Source organism: Varanus komodoensis, unplaced genomic scaffold (genome assembly GCF_004798865.1).
Source record: "Varanus komodoensis strain SLA01 unplaced genomic scaffold, ASM479886v1 scaffold1, whole genome shotgun sequence".
NCBI classification, from domain to species: Eukaryota; Metazoa; Chordata; class Lepidosauria; order Squamata; family Varanidae; genus Varanus; species Varanus komodoensis.
The window spans coordinates 109,536,416-109,563,409 of NW_025335268.1; the positions used below are offsets into that span (position 1 = coordinate 109,536,416).

Below are 26,994 nucleotides of genomic sequence, written 5' to 3' on the forward strand. Positions count from 1 at the left end.
TAGGATCGGCCCCAGGACAGAGCCCTGGGGGACCCCGCTTGTCACTGGCCGCCATCCCGATGATTCCCCGCTAATGGTTACCTTCTGCTTTCAGTCAGTCAACCATGCCCTAATCCACCAGACAGTGCTTTGGTGTATCCCAAAACTCCTCAGTTTTTCCACCAGGATATGGGGCACTTTGTCAAAGGCCTTGCTGAAATCGAGGCATACCACATCCACTGCACCCCCTCCATCTAGCCATCTCGAAACCTTGTCATAGAATTCCACAAGGTTTGTCTGGCAGGACCTGTTTTTGCGGAAGCCAAGTTGTGTGGCTGTCAGCCTCCCTTCCCTATCTAGCATCACTAGATCTCTCTCTATTATGAGCCTTTCCACTGTTTTTCCTACAATGGACATAAGGCTAACCGGTCTATAATTCCCCATGTCCTTTCTACTACCCATTTTGAAAATTGGGACCCCTGATGCCACCCTCCAGTCTTCTGGAACTTCTCCCTTTCTCCACGAGGTCTCAAAAATGAAGGCCAGCGGGCGTGAGAGAACCCCTGCCAACTCTCTACGTATTCTCGGGTGTAACCCATCAGGGCCTGGCATCTTTGTAATGTCCAATGCCCTGAGGAGCCCCTCGACTTCAAGGGGGGGTGACTCTAATCTGTGCCCCTAAGTCCCCAGCCTCATCGAATCTCCTATGTGGATATCCCCCATCCTTCTCTGGGGAGAACACAGAGGCAAAATAGTCATTTAGCATCTGTGCCTGTTCCCTCATATCAGTCACTGGATCTCCTTCCTCCTTATTTAGTGGTCCCACCACTTGTCTCCCCTTCCTCTACCTATTTACATGCTGAAAGAAGCCCTTTTTGATATTCTTGGCAAGTCTCAGCTCGTAATCAGCCTTAGCCTTGCGAAGAATCCTTCTGCAACGGGCCTCCTCCTCCCAGTATACCCTTTTGTCTATGTCCCCCAGTACCCATTTCCTACGGAGGTTCCTCTTTCGTCTAATCCCTCTAACCACCTCCTTTCGCATCCATGGCGGCACTCTCCTCCGGCTCCCCACCTTACTGACTAGAGGTATCGTCAAGGTTTGCGCCTCCAAAACCTCCCTTTTGAGTGCTATCCACCCCTCCTCAACTCACGTACCTTCCAGTAACCTATCCCAGGAGACTTTCCCCAGTCTGGCCTTCAGTTGGCCAAAGTTGGCCCTCTTGAAGTCCCAGCTTCTAGTGCCCGACCTGCTGCCCGTCCGCAGTCCCCTGATCTCAAAGCAAAGGATGGAGTGATCACTCGCATCCAGAGCTCCCCTAATCTGTACTTCATCTATCAGCTCCTCCCTATTGGTCAAGACCAAGTCAAGGATGTTTCCCCCCCTCGTCACCTCTCAGACCCTCTGTGTGAAAAACGCTCCCTCAATAGCTTCTAGGAAGTGACGTGACATGGCTGTCACCACTGAGTGAGTCTCCCAAGCCATATCCGGGAGATTGAAATCCCCCATAATTACTGTGTCTCTCCCCCGAGATATCCTTAGAATCTGGCCTGTCAGGACATCATCCAGGGTCTCAAGATGACCTGGAGGGTGATAACATACCCCCACTGTCAGGTCTCTTTCCCTGTCAAAACCCCTAAGTTTCACCCAGACTGCCTCTACTGAATCCCTGTCTGTGCTGCATTCTATCTCACTGCATCCTATCCCTTCCCTGATGTATAAAGCCACGGCCCCACCTCTCTTTCCCTTCCTTTCCTTTCTAAAAAGGTGATACCCTTCTATGTTCACATTCCAGACTTGCCTTTCATCCCACCAAGTTTCTGTGATTCCCACCAGATCATACCCCCCCTATTCCCAGGAGAGCTTCAAGCTCTTCTTGCTTATTACCCATGCTCCTAGCATTGGTGTACATGCACCTCAATTCCTTCCCACCGCTTCCCTTCCTTGGAGTTCCCAGCCTCCTCCTTCCTCCCATCCTCCGTGATACCTGGACCCTCTCTCTAGGAGTCCTGTCAGTCCCTGCAGTATCTCTAAAACCCTGCTCCCAGAGTCCTGATCCTCCCCCCACACTTGACCAGTGCAGACATGTTACTGGGGGGCCTGAGCCCCCCCCCGCTCAGTTTAAAGTCTTCCAGATGAAGCTCACTAGAACATTTCCAAAGGACCTTTTCCCCATCCTCGTGAGGTGTAACCTGTCCCTTTCCAGAAGTCCATTGGCAAGAAAACGAGTGCCGTGGTCGAGGAACCCGAAACATTCCTTCTGGCACCACACCCTAATCCAGTCGTTCACCTCGGAGGCCCTCCTGTCCCTTCCTGGCCCAAATCCCCGGACAGGTAAGATTGACGAGAAGGCCACCTGGGCCTTCAGCTCCCTGAGTTTCTTCCCCAAGGCCTCAAAGTCCCTGGTGGCCCCAACCACACCCTGCCTGGCCACATCGTTTCTGCCCACATGGATCACCAGGAGCGGCTGGTGATCCCCGGAGCAAACAAGATGCTCCGCTCTCTCCTTCACATGCCGGATGCGTGTGCCCGGCAGGCAGCAAACCTCCCTTGTCTCCAGGTTGGGGCGGCACACCGCTGACTCAGTGCCCCTCAGCTGGGAGTCCCCAACAACCATCACCTGCTGCCGTACCTTCCCAGTGCTGGTCGGCAGCCGTGCCCTGGCCCTCGCCTCTCCTGCAGCAGCCCACCTTTTTCTTGGATTTGTCATCTAACCACCATCTGTGTTTGGTTAATGAATGTAGCACCATATTCCTATTCGGAGGCAAACGAAAGGGAAACTACATCCTACACATGCCCTGAAACATGCTGTTTTGGGTATGCTCAAGCTGATGCTGCAGAACAAAAAGATGTGAATACCCTACCTCTAGGGAACTAGGCTGTCACTGATGGCACATCGCCAAATGTGTTGCATAGATCCCTAGAGATGCCACATAGTTTTTTAGCGATAGCCTTGACTATCTCTCAAGAATGTCAATCTCTTGAAAAGCCATGAATATCTCCAGCAACTCCGTGGCCACTGATGACATATGACCAAATGTGTCACCTAGTTCTCTAGAGATATTCACAGCCTCTCTCTAGAGAAAAGTCTAGAGACGTTTTAGACTTCTAGACTCTAGAAAATCTAGAGATACTCATATAGGGTTTGTGACAGTCTGCTCATGTGTATATATAATGCATAACAACTTATACAGGAAAAACTGGAAGCCAATCTATCAAGTTGAATAATCCTTCCTGGACTCTAAGACTTCAAACCACAGTCCCCATGTAAAATCAACACTTTATTTGCAATTCAGAAAGAAAAAAAGAAAGAAACCCTAGCAATTCAAAGGGAAGTCTATGCTAGGATCCATCTTATTTGTATGCTGTATTTCCAAGGGATGATTATATTACACAAGGAAATGATCAGATATGAAGCTAATCAACTTCTTTCTGAACTGGGTTCAGGAAAAACTGCACTACTACATGAATAAGGGTTCAAGGTAGCCCTGGATAAAGTGCCTCCTGGCAGCTCCCCTCCATTCATTCATTCATTCATTCATTCATTATATATATCCCTGCCTGTTTTCCTTCTAGGAACACTAAGGTGGCTTACATAATCCCCTTCCTCCTCTCAATCTAATCCTCACAACAACAACCCTGTGAGGGTAGGTTGGGCCGAGTAGGAACTGGCATCCAGATTGCCTGAGTCCCAGTCCTGGCCTCTTACCCACTACGCCACTCTGGCTCTATGAAGCCTTGCTGGGCTTACCTGGTAGGAGTGGGTAGCAGTGGCAGCAGCTGTACCCGAGGCGTGCTTCTCCAATGCACTAGCTGCTGGCTTTTTACATTTTGCACGATGTCCCTGACATAGCATCATTCCAGGGCATTGTGAGAAACTGAAACGGTGGCTAAAGCCAGCCAGCTGGCATCACTCAGAACAAAGGGGTGGAAGAAAACAATGTGAAAGAGAGTGCAGGGCAAGCATTAGCAAGAGACCCTTAAAGAGTGCTGGAGCATGGGGTGCTGCTCAGCAATGACAACTGTGACTGCAATGTAGCTGACTGAGCGCAGAAATGTACTCCTGCGGACAGAACTTGTAGGCTAAGGAGCATCTCGGCTCTATTTCCACTATCCTAGAACTCAACAAACAAAGCCTATCATGCCCTGCCTGAAACCACCAACAGGCACTCAACACACCGAATGATTCAATATAATGGAACACAAAAAAAAAGTTCCACATTCTATAATGTTGCTACCATTACTAAATAAACATAGAAAGAAACAATACTGACAAACTACATCTTCTAAAAGGCATCCAGTGTTTACAGATACTATAGATTTCTTTAGGAAAATGAGATTAATGTTTTTATAAGGTGCATTTCTGAAAAGAAGAAGAACGAAAACAAAACATTGCACTCAGAAACCACTAACCATGATGGAAAATCTTGGCCTTACTGTTTACTTTTATGATCCTCTATGAAAGTAGCAGACTTAGCAATAAATGACATAACTCTCATTACCATTCCATTCATTCATGCAAGACACTAATATTTTCTGCCAGGAAAAATAAATGGCAGAATATTCTTGAATGTAAAGCATTGAAAAAGCTCAACGAGGAAGAAGAGATGATGGGCTTCTGCTCAATATTTGCTCTGATTACAGAAATTTTTTTTTGGGGGGGGTGAATCTTCAAGCAATATAACTAGACACTCCAGGGTGAAGACAGTGACACTTTTGGCATTTGTATTTCCACCATTTTAAAGCAGTTTTATTCCTCCCACACATCCCCTTCCCGCTTTCTGCTTTGCAGTTCTCAAAAGCCCTGCAAAGGGAAGGAAAATAGTCTTCAGAGAGAACAGTACATATTCCCTCTGCTTCCTTCGGTGATCAATATTGTGGACCCACCTACTCCCTGGTGTGCAAGCACAATTCAGCTGCACCCTTTCAGCAGCTGGTCTGTACAGGATGGAGTGATGTGGAACGCAATTTACTACAATTCCTGGCAGCCGTTGGAGCTGCACCTTCAATAAACATTGTTTAAACAAGTGTTCAAACAGAAATGGTTTAGTCTCCAGCTTAGTTAACCTCCACTGAATAGGGAGCTTATGAAAAAAAAGTATCTACAACTCTACAAGACACTACACTTCCTTGGGTCTTAAAGCGGCAATCCTTCCCATAAATTAAAGCAAGCTATTTAAAAATAACTACATTTTGCCAAGGGCCTATCCTTAAAGAAGCAATCATATATTCTAACAGTGGTTGGCATTTCTCAAGTTTCTAAGATCATAAGAGGATCCAAAGACCTATCTAGGCCAGCATTCTGTCCACACGATGCTCAGATGGATGCATATGGAAAACACGCAAGTGCAACAGCGTCTTCCCAACCAAATAACAGGCTTACATACAGCCTGATCCAGAGGTAGCATATAGCTGTCAGGACTATGAGCCACTGATAGTCTGATCAACTACAATTTGTCTGATCCTCTTTTAATTGGTGGCCATCACTAAAAAATTAAGTGTAGAATTAGTGTAGCATTTTTAGGTAGAAAATTTCTTAATTTAACCATGTGCTTTGTAAAGAAATATTTCCTGTTATCTGTTCTGCTTCCCACTATTTTGCTTTATGGATCCCTCTTTATATCCAGAACTGTACCACCAGGTATACAAGACACAGAGATTAACAGACCTGAGTAACTTCAAGGATTGCAGAACAAAGAAATATGAAAAGAACAAGCAGTAGCTGGACTAAAAAAAAAAATCAAAAAAACCAAATCAGCAACTTAAAAACCCAATGTGTGAAATGTTAAGTAGAGGAGTGGGTGAATAAATGTTTTAAATTTTAATTGTAAATTGCCTTACAAGCCAACTTAGGCTGAAAAGCAGCTCTAAAATTTATATATACATACATACAACATGCATACATACAACCAAGTTATATCTGGGAATAGGATGGACTGACAACCATAATGCAACTTGGGCTAAGAAAGTTGTGTACAGCAATATTGGAGCATCGTTTACTATAATACCCAAATACTTGGTTAAAGGACTGTGCTTACAACAGTCCAACAATGTGGTCCTCAGCTCTATTTCAGACTAGACATGGAACTGCTTAAACCGTGCCCTCCAACTCCATGCTTTGTTGCATTTAGAAATCTCATATTCCACAGGCTCACATACAGACTTGCACAAGTTTAAGTATTCAAACAAATGAAAAATTAACACAAGTAAATTTTAGTAAGATCCTGAGCAGGGACCCTTGTCCTTAATGCTAACTTTTTTTTTCAACCTCCTCAGCCATAGGATTAAGTAGTAAACACAAGACTACACTACAACACTTTGTTGCAGCAGGTCACATGTTTTCATGCCAAGTCGATTTTAATTTGTAAAGAGGAGTAAGAAGAAAAGCAATCACAACCATTTTTCAAATGATAACTTGTAGCCATTGGGAATTTACTCACCAACAACGTCGAGATGGTATGTGTGATTGATGGATCCATGTATGTTCTCCACTATGCAGGTATAGTTTCCTTTGTCCGATGGGACTACACTTTCCATTATAAGGCTCCAGTGCTGATTTCGTACCTGGTGGAATTTAAAAAAGAGTGTTTTGAACTACAGGTGCCAGCCTTGCTCCTCTGTTCACAAAGAAGATGCATTGTAACCCTTGAAATTTCTCTAGTTTTACTACCAATGGATAAGAGGCATCTAAAGCATTTAGGAAACCAGAAATACCTCATATTACTAGATCCACAAAGCAGGTGCAGCACTGTGGCGTGTGCCAGGCTAGAAGTTTTCTCTCTAGCCATTAATTTTCTATGTTGAGAGTTCTGAGGCTTATCTTAAGACAAAGAACCACAGTTCAGTCGCAGCATGCCTTTATTCCAGGGAAAAGGTCTCAGGTTCAGTCCCTGACATCTCCAGACAGGGCACAAAATAAACCTGCCTGAATCCCTGAAGAGCTGCTGCTAGTCAGTGGGCTGGCTGGCATGACTACCACAGCCCGTAGTTTCTGGGTGGCTTGTTACCCAAGGTAACAACCCACCATGTCCAGGTTCTTACATCACAATAAGTCACAGGAACTGCCTAGCACAACTTCAATATTCACAGTGCTGCCCAGCATGTTCTGCAACCCACTGTGGCTTATTTAAGCCATGGTGGCTGCCACTGATCATGCAAACCAGATCTGTGTAGACTGTACTGGGACCAATGGACCCATGGCCTTGACTTATGATAAGGAAAGTCCCTGTGTCCCTGTGTCTTTGGGGCACTCAGTCAGTCATGTGAGCTCTAACCTGCAACTGGACATGATAGTTCAGAAACAGGCATTCCTTCTCATCTGCTGTTTGTGTGAAGTCATGGTTCCTTTTCAAGTTCACTATGACTATAGTACATACAAGGAAGAACTTTGCACTGCACCGTTGCTTTCTATTTCCAGAGATATCTCACTTTTTAAAGAACAGCTGCACTTCCCAATGGGGTACACTCCCATTGTGTACCATATTCTTTCATAGTATACACAACCAGTGCACATTTATGTCCTTATTTGGATACAATAGTTATTCTTATATACAATTTCTTGATTTCCTAATAGTCTTACTAGGCAGGAAGGCACCTATGCTGCTGGAACTGGGCTGCAAAAGTGCAGCCTTTAAACTTTAAGGCAAATGAAAGAAGATCTTGTTTTCTTCTCGTTTTAATGTCTTGCATTTCACATTTATCAGCATAATAATCAGATCCAGGCAAATGATCATCATTGGTCCATGATTAAGTGTTGGGTTTGCCTTTTTACAGTCAGGTAATTATTAGATACCAGGAAATGGTCTCTGAAGAATCAAGACTTTAGTCTTAGCAAACATTTGTTCCAGCAGACCCACATTTATTGTGTTGTGCATGGCCAAGTGCATGGCAGGCAAAGGGAAGACTGAAAGGGTAAAAGAAACATTCTAAAATGTCTGCCTGGGACACACTGTTCACACACTTCAGTCCTACATGGAATTCAAACCATTCAGTTCACAGAGTGCATACAACAGTTCTTGTGGTGAAGTGTGAGCAGCAAATGTGGATGTGGCAGATGCATGCAGCCCACAGCAGAGGCCAAAATGGTTGTTTGATTAATTTGGCATCAACCTCAGGGCTGTTTTATTAAGCTACCACATAACACAGCAATATTATGCTGAAATTTCTGTCACATGTTTGGGAAAGACAAAAATTGTCATGTAATGTGCCAAGTGTATGAGATGATCCACATCAAGAGCCCATGAATCTTCCACTGGACAGTAGCATAATGACCCCTTAACAGTTAAGTAAAAAAGCTTACTTTACAATCTGATACATGTTTGCTCAGAAACAAGTCTTACTTAGTACAATGGAGTTTACTCCAAGTGAGTAAATGTAGCCTTCCTTGTACTTCTCCTTTTGCTAGATCCTTAAAGTGTAAAAATGTCCTAAGAGACATTGAGTAAGTACAAACAATCATATCTTGGCTTAAGATACAAATGAGTCTTTTGGCTCTACACAAGGTCCCGTCATTCCTCCCTTAGCACAAGCAAGTGAACAACCCAAAAAGTCTTCTATTAACTGTTCCCTATTTCTGCTGGATATAAAGTCATATTTTACAGACTTCCCCATCCCTGATTATTTAGATAAAGACATGTGTCTCCATACATTAGTTTTTGTATCCAAGATAAACCTGGCTCTGTACCCTATCTGGTCTGAAAATAAGAATAACAGACTTCTGTCTGAGAAAGCATCCATTCTGATGACTAATTTGGAGAGAGAACACCATCACTCATATGGACTTGTGAGTATTGCCAGCTTTAGATGGGGTGGGGGAATCCCCACTAGAGGGGTTTTCATCTAATATTCTGTGTAAGATTGATACTATATCTATATTTTAGCCCACAACTTAAGCCTACTTACGTCATACCAAATAATCACTTGAGTTGCATAAATTGTTTATGACACCATGTCAAGAAATTACATTTATAACTGCTCAAGTTATTCATTTTGTTGACAAGGCAAAAACCTAACCAGATCTATTTTTTCTTCACTGACAGAAGTGCCAGAAGCCAGGAGATCAAGATGTTAACCAGCTAATCAGTCCTTAAATCCAGCCACCTCATCAGTTCACAAGCCTGATTGTCACTCAGTGCTGAAAGCATGTAATCTTTTTGTTCTTTCTTTTTCTTTCTTTCAAGCTAGTCCTGAGGAGCCAGTGCTCTGCATTACTCAATGAAACTTCTAGAAGAACTCAAATGGTATGCCACACACTGGCAAAATATATGCATTACAAGCTGAATCCAACAGATACTTTCTAAAGGAACCTGCTTACCCCAAAGGAAAATACCCTCAGATAGTGAGATTATTCCAAAAAATATGTCACACAAACTAGCCGTGCACCAACATATTTGAAAAGAGGATGTTTTTCTCAAATCTGAGCTATGTTCCTTCACACCCAGGAATCATTGTTGTGAGCTGGTCCTTTTGAATATCAGACTTGTATTTCTCTTACTGAAACTGAACTAATTACAAAACAGTATGAACCCTAAGGAGCCTTCTACCAAACTTGAGGGAGAAGCATCTGGCCATGTAAAGAGTTGAACCCAAAATGAAATCCTACCCTCTGTCCCTCCCTTTCAGTAAAGTTGCTGACTCCATCCTCAGGGTGGCTCTTGCCGCTTAGGAGCAAGAAGGTGGGAACAGTGAAGACCCTCTAACGGGGCAGCTCATTTTTCCCATCACCTCCTTACTGGGTCTTACATATGCTCACCCTGCCCTCCTGAAAATTCTTCCACCCCTGTGAAGCAGGTCAACACCTGAGAAAATTCTCTAGGTAACCTTGAAAGTTCAAAGTCTTCACTGCTCCTTGCTCCTCCTCCTTAGAATCAGACAAATCTATCAGAACGGCCTGTGATGGGCAAGAGATGGGCCCCCACTCCAGAGCTCCTGCTCAGAGAAATCCTGCCTCCCTCTGTTGTGTTGCATCCACACTTGGCCACTGTGGTCCTACACCATTCTTCAAGGTGCCTGGTGGACAATTAGCCCCAAGTGCTTCACAGCAAGGGTGAAAGGCCTTGGCCAGGAATAAATGGCAATCTTACTTCAGTACTGATGACGGAAAGTCCTCTGGTCTATCTGAGGGAAGCAGGTTAGCTCAGAAGCATAGGCAAAGCTATAATGGGCACACACAGCTCAGCCCTTCCACACCAAGCTACAGTTCCTGGGTTTGCTCCCCAAGTGGCCCCTTCATTCTGCCACATGCTAGTACCATCCACACCCCATTTCTTTGTGCTCCACTTCGATTATCCACATTTATGTTTTTTTTTTTAATTCTTAGAAACCTCATTTCAGTTTTTCATTCATAGGTTCTATCATCCATGTCCCATCTTTGTTGTAAGTTTGTAACACCTCTGGAAAAACTACATTTTGTCAAGGGCATTGAACCCCATGTATATGCTGGCAATGTTGAAGATATAAACACAGCCAAAGAGATGTTTCACACTCAGTTCACACCCAGTTATCGTTACTATACAAAACCACAAATAAAAAAGAAGATCACTGAAGTATTCTACCATTAAAAATCCAGTTGCTGGCTTTATGGGGTCCTATTCTAAACTCTGACATCATGCCTTAACAAATATGAATTTAAAAGGATACCATATCAAACAAGTACAATTACGCCTGCTAGAAGTTTAAGCTATTTCAGTGGGGGCCAACGTTTCTGCCTAGGGAAGCTTGAGTGTCCATTTGCGGGCATCCAGTAAACATAACTCCAGAGAGTGGTGCACCAGAGCAAAATTATGGGTTCTGATAGAAAATCTCTTAGATGAGTGGGTACCTGAATGGACTAGAGTAAGCCATGACCAATGACAGTACAATTCATCAGTTTACAAAGCCAACCCCGATATTGTTCTGCAGAATGACATTTGCCCTATACCTGCCAGACCAGGATAGCAGACAAATGTTGTTTTAATTAAAAGGAAAGTGGTGTGAGGTGAAGACAAATACCCTGACTCCCTAGAGCAGGTATTGACAAGTTCAAAACACAATTCATCTCAAGGCTCGAAATGACAATATGCTGAGTAAGATTATTTTACAGTAACTAGAAACACAGCTAATGGAACCTGCAGACAATATTTACATTGCCAAATGTTATGACAAATTCCAAGTTTGCAACAAAATATTTGCAGTGGAGGATTTCTACAGAGATCTAAGACTTGACATATATGGATTTTGTTGAACATATTTGCTTCAATTTGATTTTAAATCTTTTTAGTGTAAATGTTTTGCTCAGCTATTTAAACACAGCATCTTTTTTAAAATGATCACCTAAGAAGTGAAGGAATCCATAGTAAGATCCAGTGAGCATAATCCATTATCCACCATTAAAATGTGTTGAACATTTATAAAAACTAACTTTCATATGAGAGAAGAGTCTTTGTTCTACATAAAAGCCTAGTTTTTAAATGCAATGCCAACATAGGCTAGGTGTAAACATAGTAACTTAATTCAAACTTAACAACCAAACATGGGTTAATTAATTAAACCAAGGTTGAGTTCAGCTTCAGGCAAGCGACAGTGAAGAAACCCAATCACAAACCATGGGTCAAATCTCTACATTATTTCCCCCTGAAAATCCCAGAGTTCCAACTGCACATCATACTGGAAGGAATAAGGTATTCCTGGGTTGCTTTCCAAATCAAAGGCAAAGTGGAAGCAGCAAGTGGGCAGGAGGCAGCATGCTTACTCACTTTCTCAAGGCCCCAGGTCTAATTACATGCAATCTGGCACATTTTTTCTCAAACACTTAATCATGGCAAAAAGTCTGTCAGTGCCATGTTGCAGCTGCACCATGGGTAATACTAATACAGCCATCTTTTATTAGGTTTTCTAAATCAGCTTCAATGTCCATTTTCAGACTTTGACTTAAAGAGAATTGTGGTAATTTTTAACATCCATATGATGTTAAATATAAAATGTTTATAAATATATGATGTATCTTAGTGCTAGAAAGTGAGTGCAGATTCAATCCCATCTCTTGGCCATGGGAATGTCATTAAGGGCAGATGAAGTAAGGCAAGGCAAAGATATAGTAATAAGCAATAAACACCTTCATGAATAACTCCCCATGCATGTTAAGAACATAAGAAGAACTGTGCTGGATCAGACTGAAGGCTTATATGGGCCAGTCTTCAATTTCCATTCTGGCCAACCAGATATTTTTCAGAAGTCCACAGGAAGAACAGGATCATATCAGCTCCTCCTTGCTCATGTTCCACAAACTAGTGCACTCATTAGCAGTTACTTATCCAGCATGAACTTCTCTAAACCACCTTTAAAGCCACCCAAGATGATGGTCATCAATGCATCTTGTACTGAGTTCCATAGTTTAACCACATGTCGTGTGAAGAACTACTTCTGTGTATCTGTCCTGAATCTCCCACTACTCAATTTCATGGGATGACCTCCAGGTTCCATTGTTTTGTGAGCACAAGAAGACAAAAGAAGTGAGTCATCAAAGTTTGACAGAGGTGAAGCTGCACAATAAGGTTTCTCATTCACCAAAATGGCTACGACAACAAGCTGTCACAGGCAACCAGGCACTTTCCCTTTACCTTGCTGATTCAACATCTGGAAAGTGGTTAGTTGTTCTGAATGTCTAACATCTCTCTTTAGCAGGGATTCACATTCCGTGAATGACAATTGCAAATCACCTGCTGATCTCAGAACTGTGCTGGGGTCCTCTTCTGAACAGCATGTAGAAACAACAGTGGAGCACATGGGTGATGTAGGCATAGGGTGATATCCAGGATATATATTGTATCTCTTTTTCTTGTGCAGTACTAAAAGGCTGACATCCCCACAGTTTGGGTGAAATTTGCATGACTTTTCCACAGGCGATGGAAAGATGGTCGCTAATCTTTTCTAAGTGATAAAAAGTAGCCACTGTATTTTGAATGGTTTTTTAAAGATACCAAGTGTTTTGAAAAGACACTCTGTTAGACAGGCTGATCTGCAGAGAGATGGGCTCAGCACACTAGAGCAAGGTGTACACTTACAGCCCAATCTTGTGCGTGCATACAAGGAGCAAGTCCCACTGAGTTATACGCCAAGGGTGTCAACTCTACAGCATATAACTGAGCCTGTTAGTCCTTTGTGATGGGCCCAGTTCAAAGTGGGACTAGTGAGAGGGGAATACTAACCTCCCCTCTGCCACACAGACACACACACACACCAATTTTTCTTCCCAGGAAGGTTAAAACTGAGACAATGAAGACTCAACTGAAACAATGTCTCTCCCCTTAAACCCCTCCCCACTAGCTGGAGGGTAATTTCAGGATGGAAACAGATTGGAGAGAAGTTAATTTTCTTGTCCCAGTATATGCCGATCCTGACCCAAATAGGGTCAGGTACACTAAAGTACACTAAAGAAAACTATCAGCCCCAGCTGCACATTACACAATCAGTGTAACATGTAGTTTGGTCCTAAATGTGTTTAAGATGGCAAGCTGAGGCTCCTCCTTATACCTTCTTACATAAAAGTATGCCCCACGATATTCAAAGAGACTTACCACAGAGTACACGTTTATAGGATTGTAGTTAACTGCATATTGTGCGTTAATGGCTAATCTAGCCCTGCATGCAAAATTTTTCACCATGAATCATAACTGATTTCTGTCCCAGAAATGAACATGGAACATTATCAGACCCTGAAATCATGCATCAAGCAGCAGACTAATGAAAGTAAGTCTTACTGACTTACTGCAGATATTCATTTCCACAAAATAAGATGAATGTGTACGTGGCTCCTATAGGTTTACAGTTACAGATTGAAAACTATCATATATTTACCCAAGCCAAACTCCAGTGTGTAAAAAGGGCTGTGGTAATATAGCTTATCAAAACACAGCTGTGGAAACAAACACCTCTTTTAATACTTATAACACTAAAAACCGATAGGACTCAATTTACTTTCTGGGAGGTGAGAAAGCAAAGAATCTTGTTCTCTCTTAGTGGCCTGCATTATCTTGCTAAGGCCCACACTGGGGGGCGAAAAATGACAGAAATTCTTCAAAAGACCCACTGCCATGTGTGCAGGGAGGGGGAGTGGGCAGAACCACACACAAGTCAAATTGTAAAAGAAAGAAGGCAACAGCTCTTTGAAATATGACCTCTCCACATATCTTGGAAAACCTAAGAGTTTCCAAATGTTTAAAAAACAAACAGTCAGTCACTGCAGAAGTAACTTCTGAGTTAGACATCCCTATGTAGAGTATCAGTTGTGCTCCACATCCAGCACAAAACTAAACTATGAAACGAATAAAACAAAGGGATAAATAGCAAAAGTTAACTATTAACTCACTTTTTACTATCTTTTTTTAAAGGGGAGGATTCTCTCCCTTCAAGAAAGAAAAAGACAGCAAAGATAAGGAATTTTGGATTTTCTGTCTCCTAGCTTATTAAGCTGTGTCAAAACATGAGGCTGGAATCCACTCAAAAGGGAGAGAGGAAAGAAAAGGGCAGATATCAGTATTCTACTGTAATTCTAGATGTCTTGTATCTTTTAGTGGCTGTCTGGATTATGAATGTGTCTGTTAGAAATATGGCACCTATAAAATGAGGGAAGTTACCTTCCATCTGATTTACAAAATCTGCCTATTTGATATGTTTTGCTGAATGCAGTTCAACAGATGACTTTTTAATCCACACAGGGACTTAGTATTAGGCAGCTAACATACTGAGCAACCCATATTTCCCCTGATTTAAACATTCTGCCAAAACAAAACCATAACAACTGCATAGTGCTTCTCCAAACTCACTAGGTTTGATCAATAGAGCCTCATTATTGCTCTATTTTATAAATATGTATCTTGTCAATTATTCTTATTTTGCTGTAAGCATCTATGTAGTACAGACCAGTTCCAGTTAAACAAACCAGAATGGTCATAAATCTGATATGAAAAACAGCAACACCAACAAACGGTTTGTGTGACTTACCAACTGCAGAATATGAAAATTCATGCAAGCTGAATACCAAATTTGAAGGCTCCACCACTGCTCAGAGAAAATGTTGTCTCAAAAGCTCAGGTACATGCACAGATGAGAGTATGAGAGAGGCCCAAGTCTCAAATCAATGCAGATATTTAAGGAGCAGAAGAAAGGAAGAAGAGTTTGAGAGGAACTTCTTTTACCCAGAAAGATACGATTTTCTCCTGCACGGTATGTTATGTCAGGCACTTAGCATCAGAGGCTTCAAATGCAGGTTTTTTGCTGCATCTAGGCAAGGCGTACTGCATATCTTTTAGCCCAAGGGCTGATTTCAATTTTGGCAAAGCTTACAGAGGTGGCATTCCAGTGGAGGGTGGGACCAAAGGCAAAGGAGTAAGACCAAAAATGCCACGATGTTTTTAAAAGCTCTTGCTACCAGGAGAGAGGTTTCAGCCTTTTAGAACGGGAGAAAAGCAAGCAAAAGCTGGGAGCCTCCACCCAGCCAGAAATGGTAGAGGAAAGGAGATGGTCCCATGGGAAGGCGTGTGGCCTTGTGGGGAACCCCAGAGCTAGCTGTGGCCTGCAGGCACGATGCTCTGCATCCCTCATTAAGGCTGCACCCTGAACATTGGGGTATTCCTGATCAAAAGGGATCTTTTCTACACTTTTTGCTCTTTTCACATACATACACCTGCATCTGTTTCTCATTTGTTGTAGGCCATTCTTGTTGCTTCTCAGGGGTGTGCTTTTGTTAAGGGGATATCAAATTTTCTCAACACACATGTTGTTGCTGCATGTAACTTCCTTAGTGCAGGTATCTTATTCAAGTCCATTGGGAGTGGAGTGTGAAATGTTATTATGGAATGTTATTAAGTTTATTAAGTCTTATTATTAATAATCACTGATTATTATGTGTAAGTTGTCAATAATTTTAGAGTGGCTCAACTCTCTCCATTTTTCATATGCATGTATAGCGATATATATTTCTATTCAGCTTTTTATTCTCATAATTTCTGAAGTGGTGTCCCTTTGATAAAGCTGAGACATTCTCAAGGCAAACTCTACAAGAGCCACTTTTCTTTTTCACTCTGACAGAAACTCTCTTCTCCAAAAAGGTTGCCTTCAGACTTTAGCTAGACTTCGTGCCATGGTAAAACTGGCAAAGTCTGAGAAAGCATCGTGTCAGTTCACACCTGCACACGATCCAGCTAAAAACTCAAACTAAAGTCTGGGTGATTTATTTTTTATTAGTATTTCAGCTCTTTAGTAGGTGTTTGTGCACCATCACAGAATGGTGCTTTTCTGACAGTCCTTTTTAAGGTGCCAACTTTAGTGATTTCAGGCCTTCCTTCCCACCTGCAGTATGGCTGACTTGAGAAGTGTTCCCCCTTTCTTTTGGTTCCCTTATTTTCCTCAGTTCTGCAGCACTGAAACACAAAACCATACATGACCATTTTAAGATGGATGACCTAAGCAACCACAGACAATGAGTGGGCTCATATAATATGACTTCTGTGGTCATCTCAGTTATAGATGGGGTGCATCATGCAAACCCACAAGGGATCTTTCAGGATGCCTCATAAACCCAGCTTCTGAATTTATACACAACAGATTGTGGCCGGGGGGAGGGGGGTGCCAGGTTCTTCACCACCCCAGGATTCCTGAGCGGCCTGAACCTGGTCAACGTAACAACTCCTGGGCTAAGCCAAATTGTACAGAACCGCTTGGCAAGTGGCTACCAGTAAGTGCCACTGACACCCACCCCCAACGTGCTCAGGACAGCGGTGCATGGAGTGAAGGAAGCTGCAGTCAGCGATTGCAGGCGGCTGCCTCTAAGCTGCGCCACCACTTTGCTTGGTAGTGGGAGCACAGACTAAAGATCAGCCCACCTCATGCCACGTGTTCAGCTTGCAGCCATAGCAGCACAGGCTCTGCAGCTCACAGCAGGGGGAATGCACCTCATCCCGGCTTGCACGAGCTCCTTGCAAACTGGGCTGAGAGATGCTCACTCCTCCTGATCATCACCAGATGCCCAGTGGCCTGCTTGCCTGTTGGCAATCCTTGCTCCTGCCCACTGCCTACCACCACTGAGAAACAGCAGCAGGGAGTGGGGAGCCTCGGTGTGCCCGCAGGACCCCGGGGATATCCGTGGAAGGAGGAGGAAGCACCAAACCCCTGATGCGTCTGACGGTTGACTCATCAGGTATATCAGGACAGCTTGCAAGCCACACTGCACAGCTTTCTACGCAGTGTGGTGCATCCTGTCATGCAAGCCTCCCAACAGGTTGTTGTATTGTGTGAACCCAGTGGCAGCTTATCATCAGGCAGCGAGCAGGGTTTAGAGGTCCTGTTGCATGTGGCACCAACAAGAGAGTTAAGATTGCTGGGTATGAAAGACAAAACTTTTTCTGTAGAAGCATCTCAAATGTAGAACTTCCTTCCAAACTACTTTTTGGGAAGAAGTTCTTTCTCTCTTAAAGTTTAGACAGGCAGTAAAAAGTCTATGTATTGTTTCACCAGACCTTTGGCTTTTAAATTTGTGTCTGGTTTGTTTTAAAGAGCATTCTGTTTTGTTGTTTTAGATTTTATTGGATTATATTGTGCATTGCTTTGAGGGCATTTGTGGGCAGAAAAGTGACACACAAATACTTAAATAAAATTAATCAATAATTATTTTCCTGCATCACATTATGTTTTGCTCATTATGAATGTAGATGGGATATGATGCTATAGCTGGACTAGCAGATTTACTACACACTAGAAACACTCACAGTCATTTTGAAACATAAACTACAACTACCCAGATGGGAAATACAAACCAATAGGACTGATATTCTTTTATTGGACCAATTTTGTATGATACAGAAGTACTGAAGCTATCAGAGAGGATGGAAAGGTAGCTAATTCTCTGACAGCTTGAAAGCAGAGATGCTAATGCAATCAGTTTTCACTTAGGAAAAACAAAAGCCCACTGATACCACTTATCTGTCCTACATTGCAATGGCATATTAGCCCCTCTCAGACTTCTGGGCAGTTCAGTTCATTCAGTGTCTGTGCACAGGGGATGTATAAAGGCTTCCAGATAGGGCAGCGTGTATCCATGCATAGGCACATTGCAAATGTGTTGTGGAATAAACAGCCTGCTGTCCCCCTATTAATCCATGATTGGGATGACTATTGACTGCCAGAAATCCTACAAACTACTGTAATGGAAAATCTCAGCAGCCTTACTAGCAAAGTCCTTAATCTGGTAATGCTGAATTGCACTGACCCAAGCACAAGAATTGTATACAGTTCTTACAACTGGACAATATAAAAAGCTGTCTTAGGCACATTCAAAGTTTTGGGCGTGCCAAGTAGGATTTTTTCCCCTTATAATACATTAGGGGCACATAATTTACACTGTACAAAGTGCTTTTGCAAGTGTCTGCATTTCAGAACTGACTTCCTATGGGGATGCAGGGGGTGGGAGCAGAAAGCGGGACTAGCAACTGCTGAAGTAACCCAAGCCCGAACACACCTGGGCTGTGCAGGACTAGTAGTCTGGTTCTTTTGGATCTCCAGCCTTTGCATTTAAACTATAAATAGTCCACACTTGTGCTGTGTTTTGTGCTGTGCAATTCCATACATGTCTACTCAGAGGTAAGGGCATACTTTCAGTTAAGTATGTATGCGATTACAGTCTTCTTTGAGAAAAACACCTTTATGTTATTCCCCAAAAGGCAGAATATTTATTAAAAGAGAACACCGTTTCTCTTCTGTTCCAAGACATGACTGACATCTTTAATTGGCTCCATTTTGCTCTACCATCCCTAAGACAAGAGTGCAACATTGAATGGCAGCCAACTCATTTATGCTTTCTGGTATTACGAAAGGCAGGAGGTGTTACCAGGTGCACCCGCATATTTTATGAGGTAAGCAAATGTAGTCAGAAATGTCTACTTCATTAATTAATGTTCACATGTGCACACCTTTTTCTCTGGGAAAAAATGGCACGTCCTATAGAAAATCTGGCTGGAGAGGAAAAAATAAAAGATATAAGCCTGTTGCATGTAAAGCATTTGCAGTAGGCATGTGCTTCAGAGCTTATCCACATTTTTTTGTAAGGCCTTTAACATATCCTAATAAGAAAATCACAGAGCGCAGTAAACAGCTGGGACAAATTGACCATTGTTGATTTGGTTGCTATTTGTGCATGCATTCATATTTGCAGAATTCACATTATGAGAAAGAAGCTAATGGTGGGCTTTAGAAAGCCCTTTCAGGCACCACAGGGATATTAGTGCTGTAGCCCTCACCAACCATCCTTAAGGAAAATTGGCTCCCCTGGGGAGCAGTCTAGCTGCCATGGCTAAGTCATGCTCCATGCTGTTATAATCTGCCTCAATGCACACCTAGCTACTTCAGATCCTGCCCAGAATGACTTGGTTGGTCCAGTTTGCTTTCCAGACTTGACTCTACTGCTTTGTTTTACCTAAATTTACATGCTTCCTTGTCAGAACTTGAGTTCTGTGAGTTACTTTGGAGCTACACCTGCAGGTCCATTGCCCATAATTACTGACCATGCCTGTGTGATGGAGGCTAACGTAAGGGAGGGGGAGACATTACCCACTTCAGGAAGGTTACTGCACTTTTCCCCACTACGTAGTCCCTAAAGGTGTTTTGTACTGCAGCTCCCAGGGTTCCTGACCACTTGCCTTGTCAGGTAAGGCTGATGGGAGCTGATATCGAAAACCTCTGTGAGCCACCATGCTAGACTACAAGTATGAGAAACTCCACCAAAAATCTGATCTGTATTGATATTTTCTATCAGTGGTTTCCTTTCAATATGAACTGTGGCATGGATGGTCGTTACAGGACTGTATCTGCAGTATATTTAGACAACAGCAGCTCCATAAGGTCCATTGATCAGCACACAGCTAAGAAAGAAAAGTTGATCCATCAAACACAAGCTTCAGAAAGAAAGTAAGAAAGCAGTGACCAGGTGCTGAAGGAATGGAAAGTCAATGCTGGGGTGGATTTAGTAAGAAGATTTGGTAAGAACTACAAGTCAGAGTCAGTGAAGAAAGCTAATACCTACATTAGCGGCCAAAAAGCTGAAATTAGATGACAATTCACTGAAGAAAAAGGTACATAAAGATATAAATAGTGTATTTAATTAAACATATTCAAAAGGATAATTTGGACTTCTCTGTGTACAAGTGAGAATCATGACCCCATTTGCCCTCTGCATCCATCCTGCCTCATCCTGTGCACTGCTCTGCACATAGGAATCCCCTTCCACTGGCCCTCTTCCCACTGACGATTCTGCTAAAAGCTGGAAGTATGCTTGCTGGACTATTTTGTATGCAAAGAGGTTCAACTGGATTAGGCCCATAATTCTGCGTATAGATTTCTTTAGTGCATGCTCCTTGTGTGTGGAAAAGGATTTTGTTTGTTTGAGAAGGGTTTTTTGCCAGAGATGTTTTGTTTTTCATCTTCTTTTAAAGCACGTATCCACGTCTTAGCTTAAGTAAAAGCAACATGGCCAAATCCTGGAGGTGAAGGGCTATCCCTGACCCTAGTAGGTACCTAAAGGTTTGACATTAACTCTGTCTTGGCACTCTAACTAACCTCTCTAGCTGTTCTTTCTAATCAGTAACTGACCATATAAACAAAAGCCATTGATCTGATGCTACTTGAAATTCAAGCAAACCATTCCAAGTAATTGCATTTAATTTCCCTCAAATCTTTGTTTCCCGCATCTATTTCACAGACCATAAAATCCATTAAAATAGTCTTCCTGCTCTTTTATGAAGTGTACTGCAATCACCAAGCCATAAGGTTTAGTTTTGCTTTGTTTTATGATACTTTTGCATTGGAATATTCTGGGCTGTCATCGCTCAAAAAGCACAAACTGTTAAGTACACAGCTATGAAGAATCTTATAGAAAAGTGGTATTTGTTTCCCTGTTGTTTTAATATTAACTCATTATTCTCAGCAACAGAACTGTCCACTGTGTCTGATAAATGGCTCATATAAAATCAGGAAACAGATAAAAGGGGAAAGCAAAAAGCTCTTAAAAGGATGAAGAGAAGCAAAATCTATCTTGTTTAGATGATCAGATGTGCTTCAGCCACAGAAACTCGCTGTAGTTAGAGCCACTGTTGTCCAGCAGAGGGGAACACTTGGACCACAGGGCTTCAGAGCTGAGATTTGACAGGGACTGATAGATTGATTGACAGACCAGGTAAGACTCTTTCCTACACTGGAGTCAGAGCACAAGTCCATGTAACTCTGCAACCTCTCCAGTGACTGACAATGGTTCTCCAGGGTTACAAACAGGAGTCTTTCCCAGCCCCAAATGGTGATAGCCGAGATCAAATCAGGAGCTTCCTGTATATTAAATATTGTATATTAATGCTACAATCCTTTTAGTTAACGAGAGCCATGGATGTGCCTTCTTCTTTGGTAAAGCAGAGAGGGGAAAGGGCAGAAAAAAGCCATACAACATCCAGCGAACTTGCTGCCTGGAGAATAGTGAAAGTTGTTAAACTTTTGTCAGTCTAAACATGAATATTTATTTATTTATTACTTTTATTTAAAGGCTGCCTATTAGCATCATTCTTTCTGGGTGGCAATTGAAATAAAATTGCCAACAGATAATATAAATAAAATAATACAATTAAAATGCAAAAGATGAAAGAACATATAAATAATCAACAGGAATAAAACTTAAGTTAAGAAATTCAAACCAGTGCAAACTGATGCAAAATAATCTAAATAGTGATAGATCTAAACACACCACCATCCCAGCAAACCTATCTGGAATCACTTAAATCAGAGTATTATTAATAGGGTTCTTACCTTGTATCCACCAATACGATGTTCTTGCTTGAATTCTTTTCCATTTTTTAACCACCTCATGGTTGGTAGGGGGTTTCCGGTAGCTGGACAACGGAACTTCACGGTGTTAGCTGCTGGGACTGCATGTAATCGCTTCTCCATCTTTTCAGTTTGTGTCCACTTAGGTGCTTCTGTTTCCAAGAAGGAACACAAATGGGGAGGAAAAATCTATAAACTGCAATGGACTCAGATTCCAACACAATGCCTTGTTATTAGTATGGATTTTCAATGAAACACAACATGCTTTACAGGAGTGTTGGTGTTATACACTGTTGATTCATGTTGCCTTTGGCAAAATATACAAGACTTTGGAGTATTTTAGAAATTTCACTGTGTACCTAGAGACAAAAAACTGCCATGTGTCAATTAGAACTGCTTGCAATGAGTGCCTTAAGACAATTTATGCAAAGTTGATCCAAGAAAGCAACTGGATTGTGTTTTGGTTTTATAATTATCATCTTGCCTCAGCCCACAGGCTTTAGGTAAATAAAAGTCAGTTTAAAACTTGTAAACACGGTAATTAAACCATATTTAAAACTGCTTGTGTATGGAGAGTGAGAATTAACAAAATTTCATTTAAAATACTGGACTTAATTGTTCCTTGATCTGGACACCAACAATAAGAATGTGCTTCCAAATAGCATGCCATGTCTCACGCAGTACTGAAAGAAACCACTGGAATTCTGTCACATAAGGATGTGCAGTTTTTCCAACCCTATCCAATCTAAGCCAATATTTTAGTTCTGCAAAGTTTATTAGCTGGAGTGGCACAGAGAAACAGCTTCCCTCATAATTCATGTTAAAACAGTTCAATGTAATCCCAGAGGGGAAAGCTAGTCACCTGAAAAAGATACTCAAGAGCAATTTCCTTATGTTCTCCCCCCACCCCCAACCTAAAGCACCACTAGTGCAACCAAAAAAACCCTGATGTAATTTCTTTCCAGACAGCTTATCAGCCTAGACTATCTGGGTAAGACAGGGACTTAAGACAGAAATGTCATATGCAGGGCAAAGAAGAACATGCCACTGATTATTCTGGTGCTGTAATAATGGGATATAGAAAGGCAAAGTGACTGTGAAAATATAGGTAAGATGGTGAAAAAACAGCAAAAGTATAGCGTATCTGAAGACTGCCAGCCTCCACATATGCCTATCCATACACTAAGGTCATCAACACAGGCCTTTTTCAGGTGCCTTCCATTTTCAGTGAGAACTCCTAGGGACTACTCCCTTTTTGCTGGTGGTCCCCAGCTACTAGAATAGAAATTCACATGGCACCTACTCTGATGTCATTTTGGCACCAGATGAAGCCCTTTATTGTTTTCCCAGGGATTTTTTTTTCTGCTTGATTTAATACCTGCCGATAGTTTTATGCTGCTGTTTTAGATTCACTGTTTTAGTGTGTTGTTTGTATGTCTTCATTGCTTTGACTGTATTTTATTATTTTTAAGCCACCCTGAAAACACGACTGAAGGGAATGAAGTAGCTGGACAGGAAAAGTTTTCTTTCCATTCAAAGTAACATTTCTCCAACACAGTCTCAAAAATAAGATAATTGTATTATTTACTCTTCCTGCCTTCACACAACAGTCTTCGGGAACTTAGGTAAACACTACATGCATCCAAAGGACACATTGATGCCTGGTAAAACAGCTCTACTTTAACCATATGGGATATAACCTTGGTCAAAGTTTACTTCTATCCTTGCTTGCCCCACAAATTATGAGAAAGTTACACATGAATTCCAATAACCCCTGGGAAAGTAACAGTGGTGCAGTTTGCATCTAACAATAGTCCACAGAATGTTTAAACCATGGGTTGTTCGAACCATGTAGAATGAGTGAACATCTTGCCTTTACATTCTCACCATTTTTACTTTTTATCTACTTTTATCAACAACCCAGGAATGCCTCATTTCTAGGTATTTTGATGCAAAATACAAACCTGGAACTTCAGGAACAAAGGACACAGAGTCAGAAACTTTGGCTTGTTGTTGAGTTAAAACTTGGCATGTTTGTATGTCAAATTGGGGTTCCATTTAAACCAGGTCAGTATGTGGCATGCAGAAGGATGTGCTTATCTTGGTAGTGAGCATTTAACCCCACAGCAAGTGACCAATTTTGCCCCATGTTTACTGACTTTACATTTCTTGAATTATCAGCCTAGCCACCATGGCACTGAGACAAACCAAAAATGTTCTTGTAATTGGTGAAAGACAACAACTAGCTAAGAACCTGCAAAACTGTTGCTACTGTGAAAGCTGGCCCAAAAAAGTTAGTGGTGTTTGAGTTTCATTTTGACATCTGAGATTTCAGAGTAGTCACATAATTCAAAATGCCTTCAGTCCAAGATACTTGAAGTATCAATTGCTCCTGGACCGACATGCCTACTGTCCTAAGATCAAAAGAAGCAGGCTTCCTCTGTGTCCCTGTATGTGGAAGCCTGGTTGATGGTCCCAAATAACAGGCTTTTCAGCAGTAAGCAGTGTTGAATCTTTTGACAACGTTAGGGAATGTCAAGACTTCAGGGATGGACTATGTGACTTGACAACTGTAAGTATAAGAGTATATCAGAATATTATTTTAGAAAAAATCAAGACTGTTGCTAAAGCAGTGGCAACAAAATTCAGAGCCAAAGAGTCGTTTTGTCTCTATCAGTATTACTACTAATCAACAATGGAGAGATTTTCAATATCTATGGCTGCTGCTACTACAGCAGTATAAGCCCTTTCTTTGGAGATAATGTAAGTATAATCAACTGCATAATAATAAAGGCCATGTTTAATTCCATTCATTCTTCTAACTATGCAGAAATTAAGGAGTAAAATCTGTTTTTAACAGCGGGGATGTTTAATTATTTTACATAGATCCTTCCTGAAATACAGCAATTTACTATGGAAATGTTTTAGGACCAGAAGGGTTCAAAAACATAAATGTTCCTTTTTCAGTCCTAGTTCATTTCCTTTATTAGCAGCCTACTGCTCCATAACAAACAAACCTTTCCGTTTGTCAAACATTTATGGCTGTTCTTGAAATCAGAATTCCAGCACCCCACTTCCCCCTACAAAGCAAAATAAAAATACACCTGGAAAAGAGCACAGCAGCAGACTCCTTAGCAGCCCTCCACACCCAAAGAAAACATCCCAAATTTAGGCATGAAAAATTATTTTTAAAATTATACATGACTATTTTTGTTTCTGCCTGAACCCTTTGAAGTTAATTAACTAGAAAATAAATCAATGAATATTTAAACATGTAGTTCCAAGGCAAGGCATGTTATAAATATTTAAAATTAAACTGTGCAGCCATAAAATACTTCATTATTTCAAAAGGTCCAGGGGAGAAGGCACCATTAAAATGATTTCTTAGGAACAAAAGTGCAACAACACTATAGATAAATCTAAAACAACTAAGTAAAGCTATTAAGTCAATTACAAAAACGAAAGGGTTCATCTAACAAGAATGTTATTAAGTCCCATTACATAGTGGGTACATTTTTTTGCTCTAGCACTAGCATGTTCCAAAAAGCAATTCAAACAAATAATTCTGCTGGAATAAATCCCAGATTCCTGATGAAGTTAATCCGAATTGTACACGAATAGGATTGGTATTAGTTAAAATGCAGGGGTCTTTGTTGCCTCTTATAACCACAGGAGCCCAATGACAAGGATTTTGTTTTGTGAGTGGCAATATAAGTGATATACATTTTGGCAAGAGCAAAAATGGGATTCTTGTTACCTACTTTCTAGTTCCTTGGCTTTTCCAATATATTGCCATCACACTCCTAGACTTTCCTAACAACTATAAAGATATCTGAAGGCCAGTGCACTATCACTTGCCAATGGATTGAGAAGTGTCTTAGCTGTAAAGCTATTGACATTATCAGTACTGATTTGTTAGTATTAATATTATTGATTATCTATAGTCTCTCAGGTATCAAAGACCATGGAAAGGCCAAGTATTCATGTAAACCCTCTTTCTGCAATTACTGGCCCAATGTTGTTTTCATGGCTTGTGCTGGATGTTTTCTTTTCATACTACTGCCATTTATTTTGTAATTGTTGGTTAATTTGGAGTTTTACCTTTCAGAAAACGGGTAGTGAGTATTTAATTCAACAAATGAGAGTCAGTCTGGTGAAGAGATTTGCCTACTGGAGAGATGTAGTTTCAAAGTCCCACACAGCTCTGTAGCTGATGGGTGACCCTACACCAGACTCCTAACTGGGTTGCTGTGAGAGTCAAGAAGAGCATGCATGCTGCCCTGCACTCCTTGAGGAGTATCAGAATACTGATGGAGAAACAGCCATAAATAAATCTGGACTAGGGTCCTGGGGCGACAGTCCTACCGCATATTTCCTGGGGATCAGATTTGTGGATTGTGTCTCAACGTTTTTAATTCTTCTCAAAAAAAATATTGAAGTCGTTTGATTTATTCAATAACTTTCAGAATTCAAGGCAATATATTAAGCAATTTTGGGGAAAAAATTAAACAGTTTAATCAGTTTGACTTGGCCCTAAATTGAAACATGGTCAATACAACATAATATAAAAACCCACTTATTGCCATGGCTGCAGATGGTATGTATGTAATTTGAACTGAAAGCTAGGCTAGGTCCATGGAAGAAGCAGAGCTCAGACCTCTCCACTGCCCATCCATTGGTCTCAGGTTCAAGCATGAAGGGTAAATTTTCCACCTGATAGTCTGAGGATGGGCAAGGCTTGGCTTCTGGCTGTAGGACTACAGCCAAAGTCTTTAACACATATAAGCTGGCCTTCAAAATCAAATTTGAGGTAGATACAAAAGAACATCCGCTATTTCCACTGAGCTCATTTTATGGCCAGAGAGCTTTATTTCCTGCACTACTGTTACCCCTGCATTTCAACAATAGATGGAAGTAATAAAAACCACATTCAGATACTGCCTGAATTCCTATTGTTTTCTCACGGGTAGAAAATGTGCCCGTAGAGAAGGTACAAACTGATATACACAGTGTATGTTTTAAAAGTTTATATATATACAAAGATAGAAACTGATATCTGTATTTGTCACCATAAAGTTGCAGTAAAAACTAAATATATTGCGAAATGGCATTGATGGCACACCCTCACAAAATGCTAAATGGAAACATGTATGTATAAATGCTTGTATGAAGATTCTTCTTGT

General features: G+C 41.5%; 1 protein-coding gene across 6 annotated transcripts in view; it reads right to left on the reverse strand.

The window, feature by feature from the left end:
* The window catches only part of FGFR2 (fibroblast growth factor receptor 2), a 130,899-nt gene that overhangs the window by 69,888 nt on the left and 34,017 nt on the right, over positions 1 to 26,994 (reverse strand). For all 6 annotated transcript variants that reach the window (XM_044440178.1, XM_044440174.1, XM_044440172.1 and 3 more), the window contains 2 exons: positions 21,794 to 21,963; positions 6,418 to 6,541 (listed from right to left, as the gene is read on the reverse strand). In XM_044440178.1, coding sequence (XP_044296113.1) covers positions 6,418 to 6,541; positions 21,794 to 21,963 — 294 coding nt within the window. The remainder of the gene's footprint in view (positions 1 to 6,417; positions 6,542 to 21,793; positions 21,964 to 26,994) is intronic.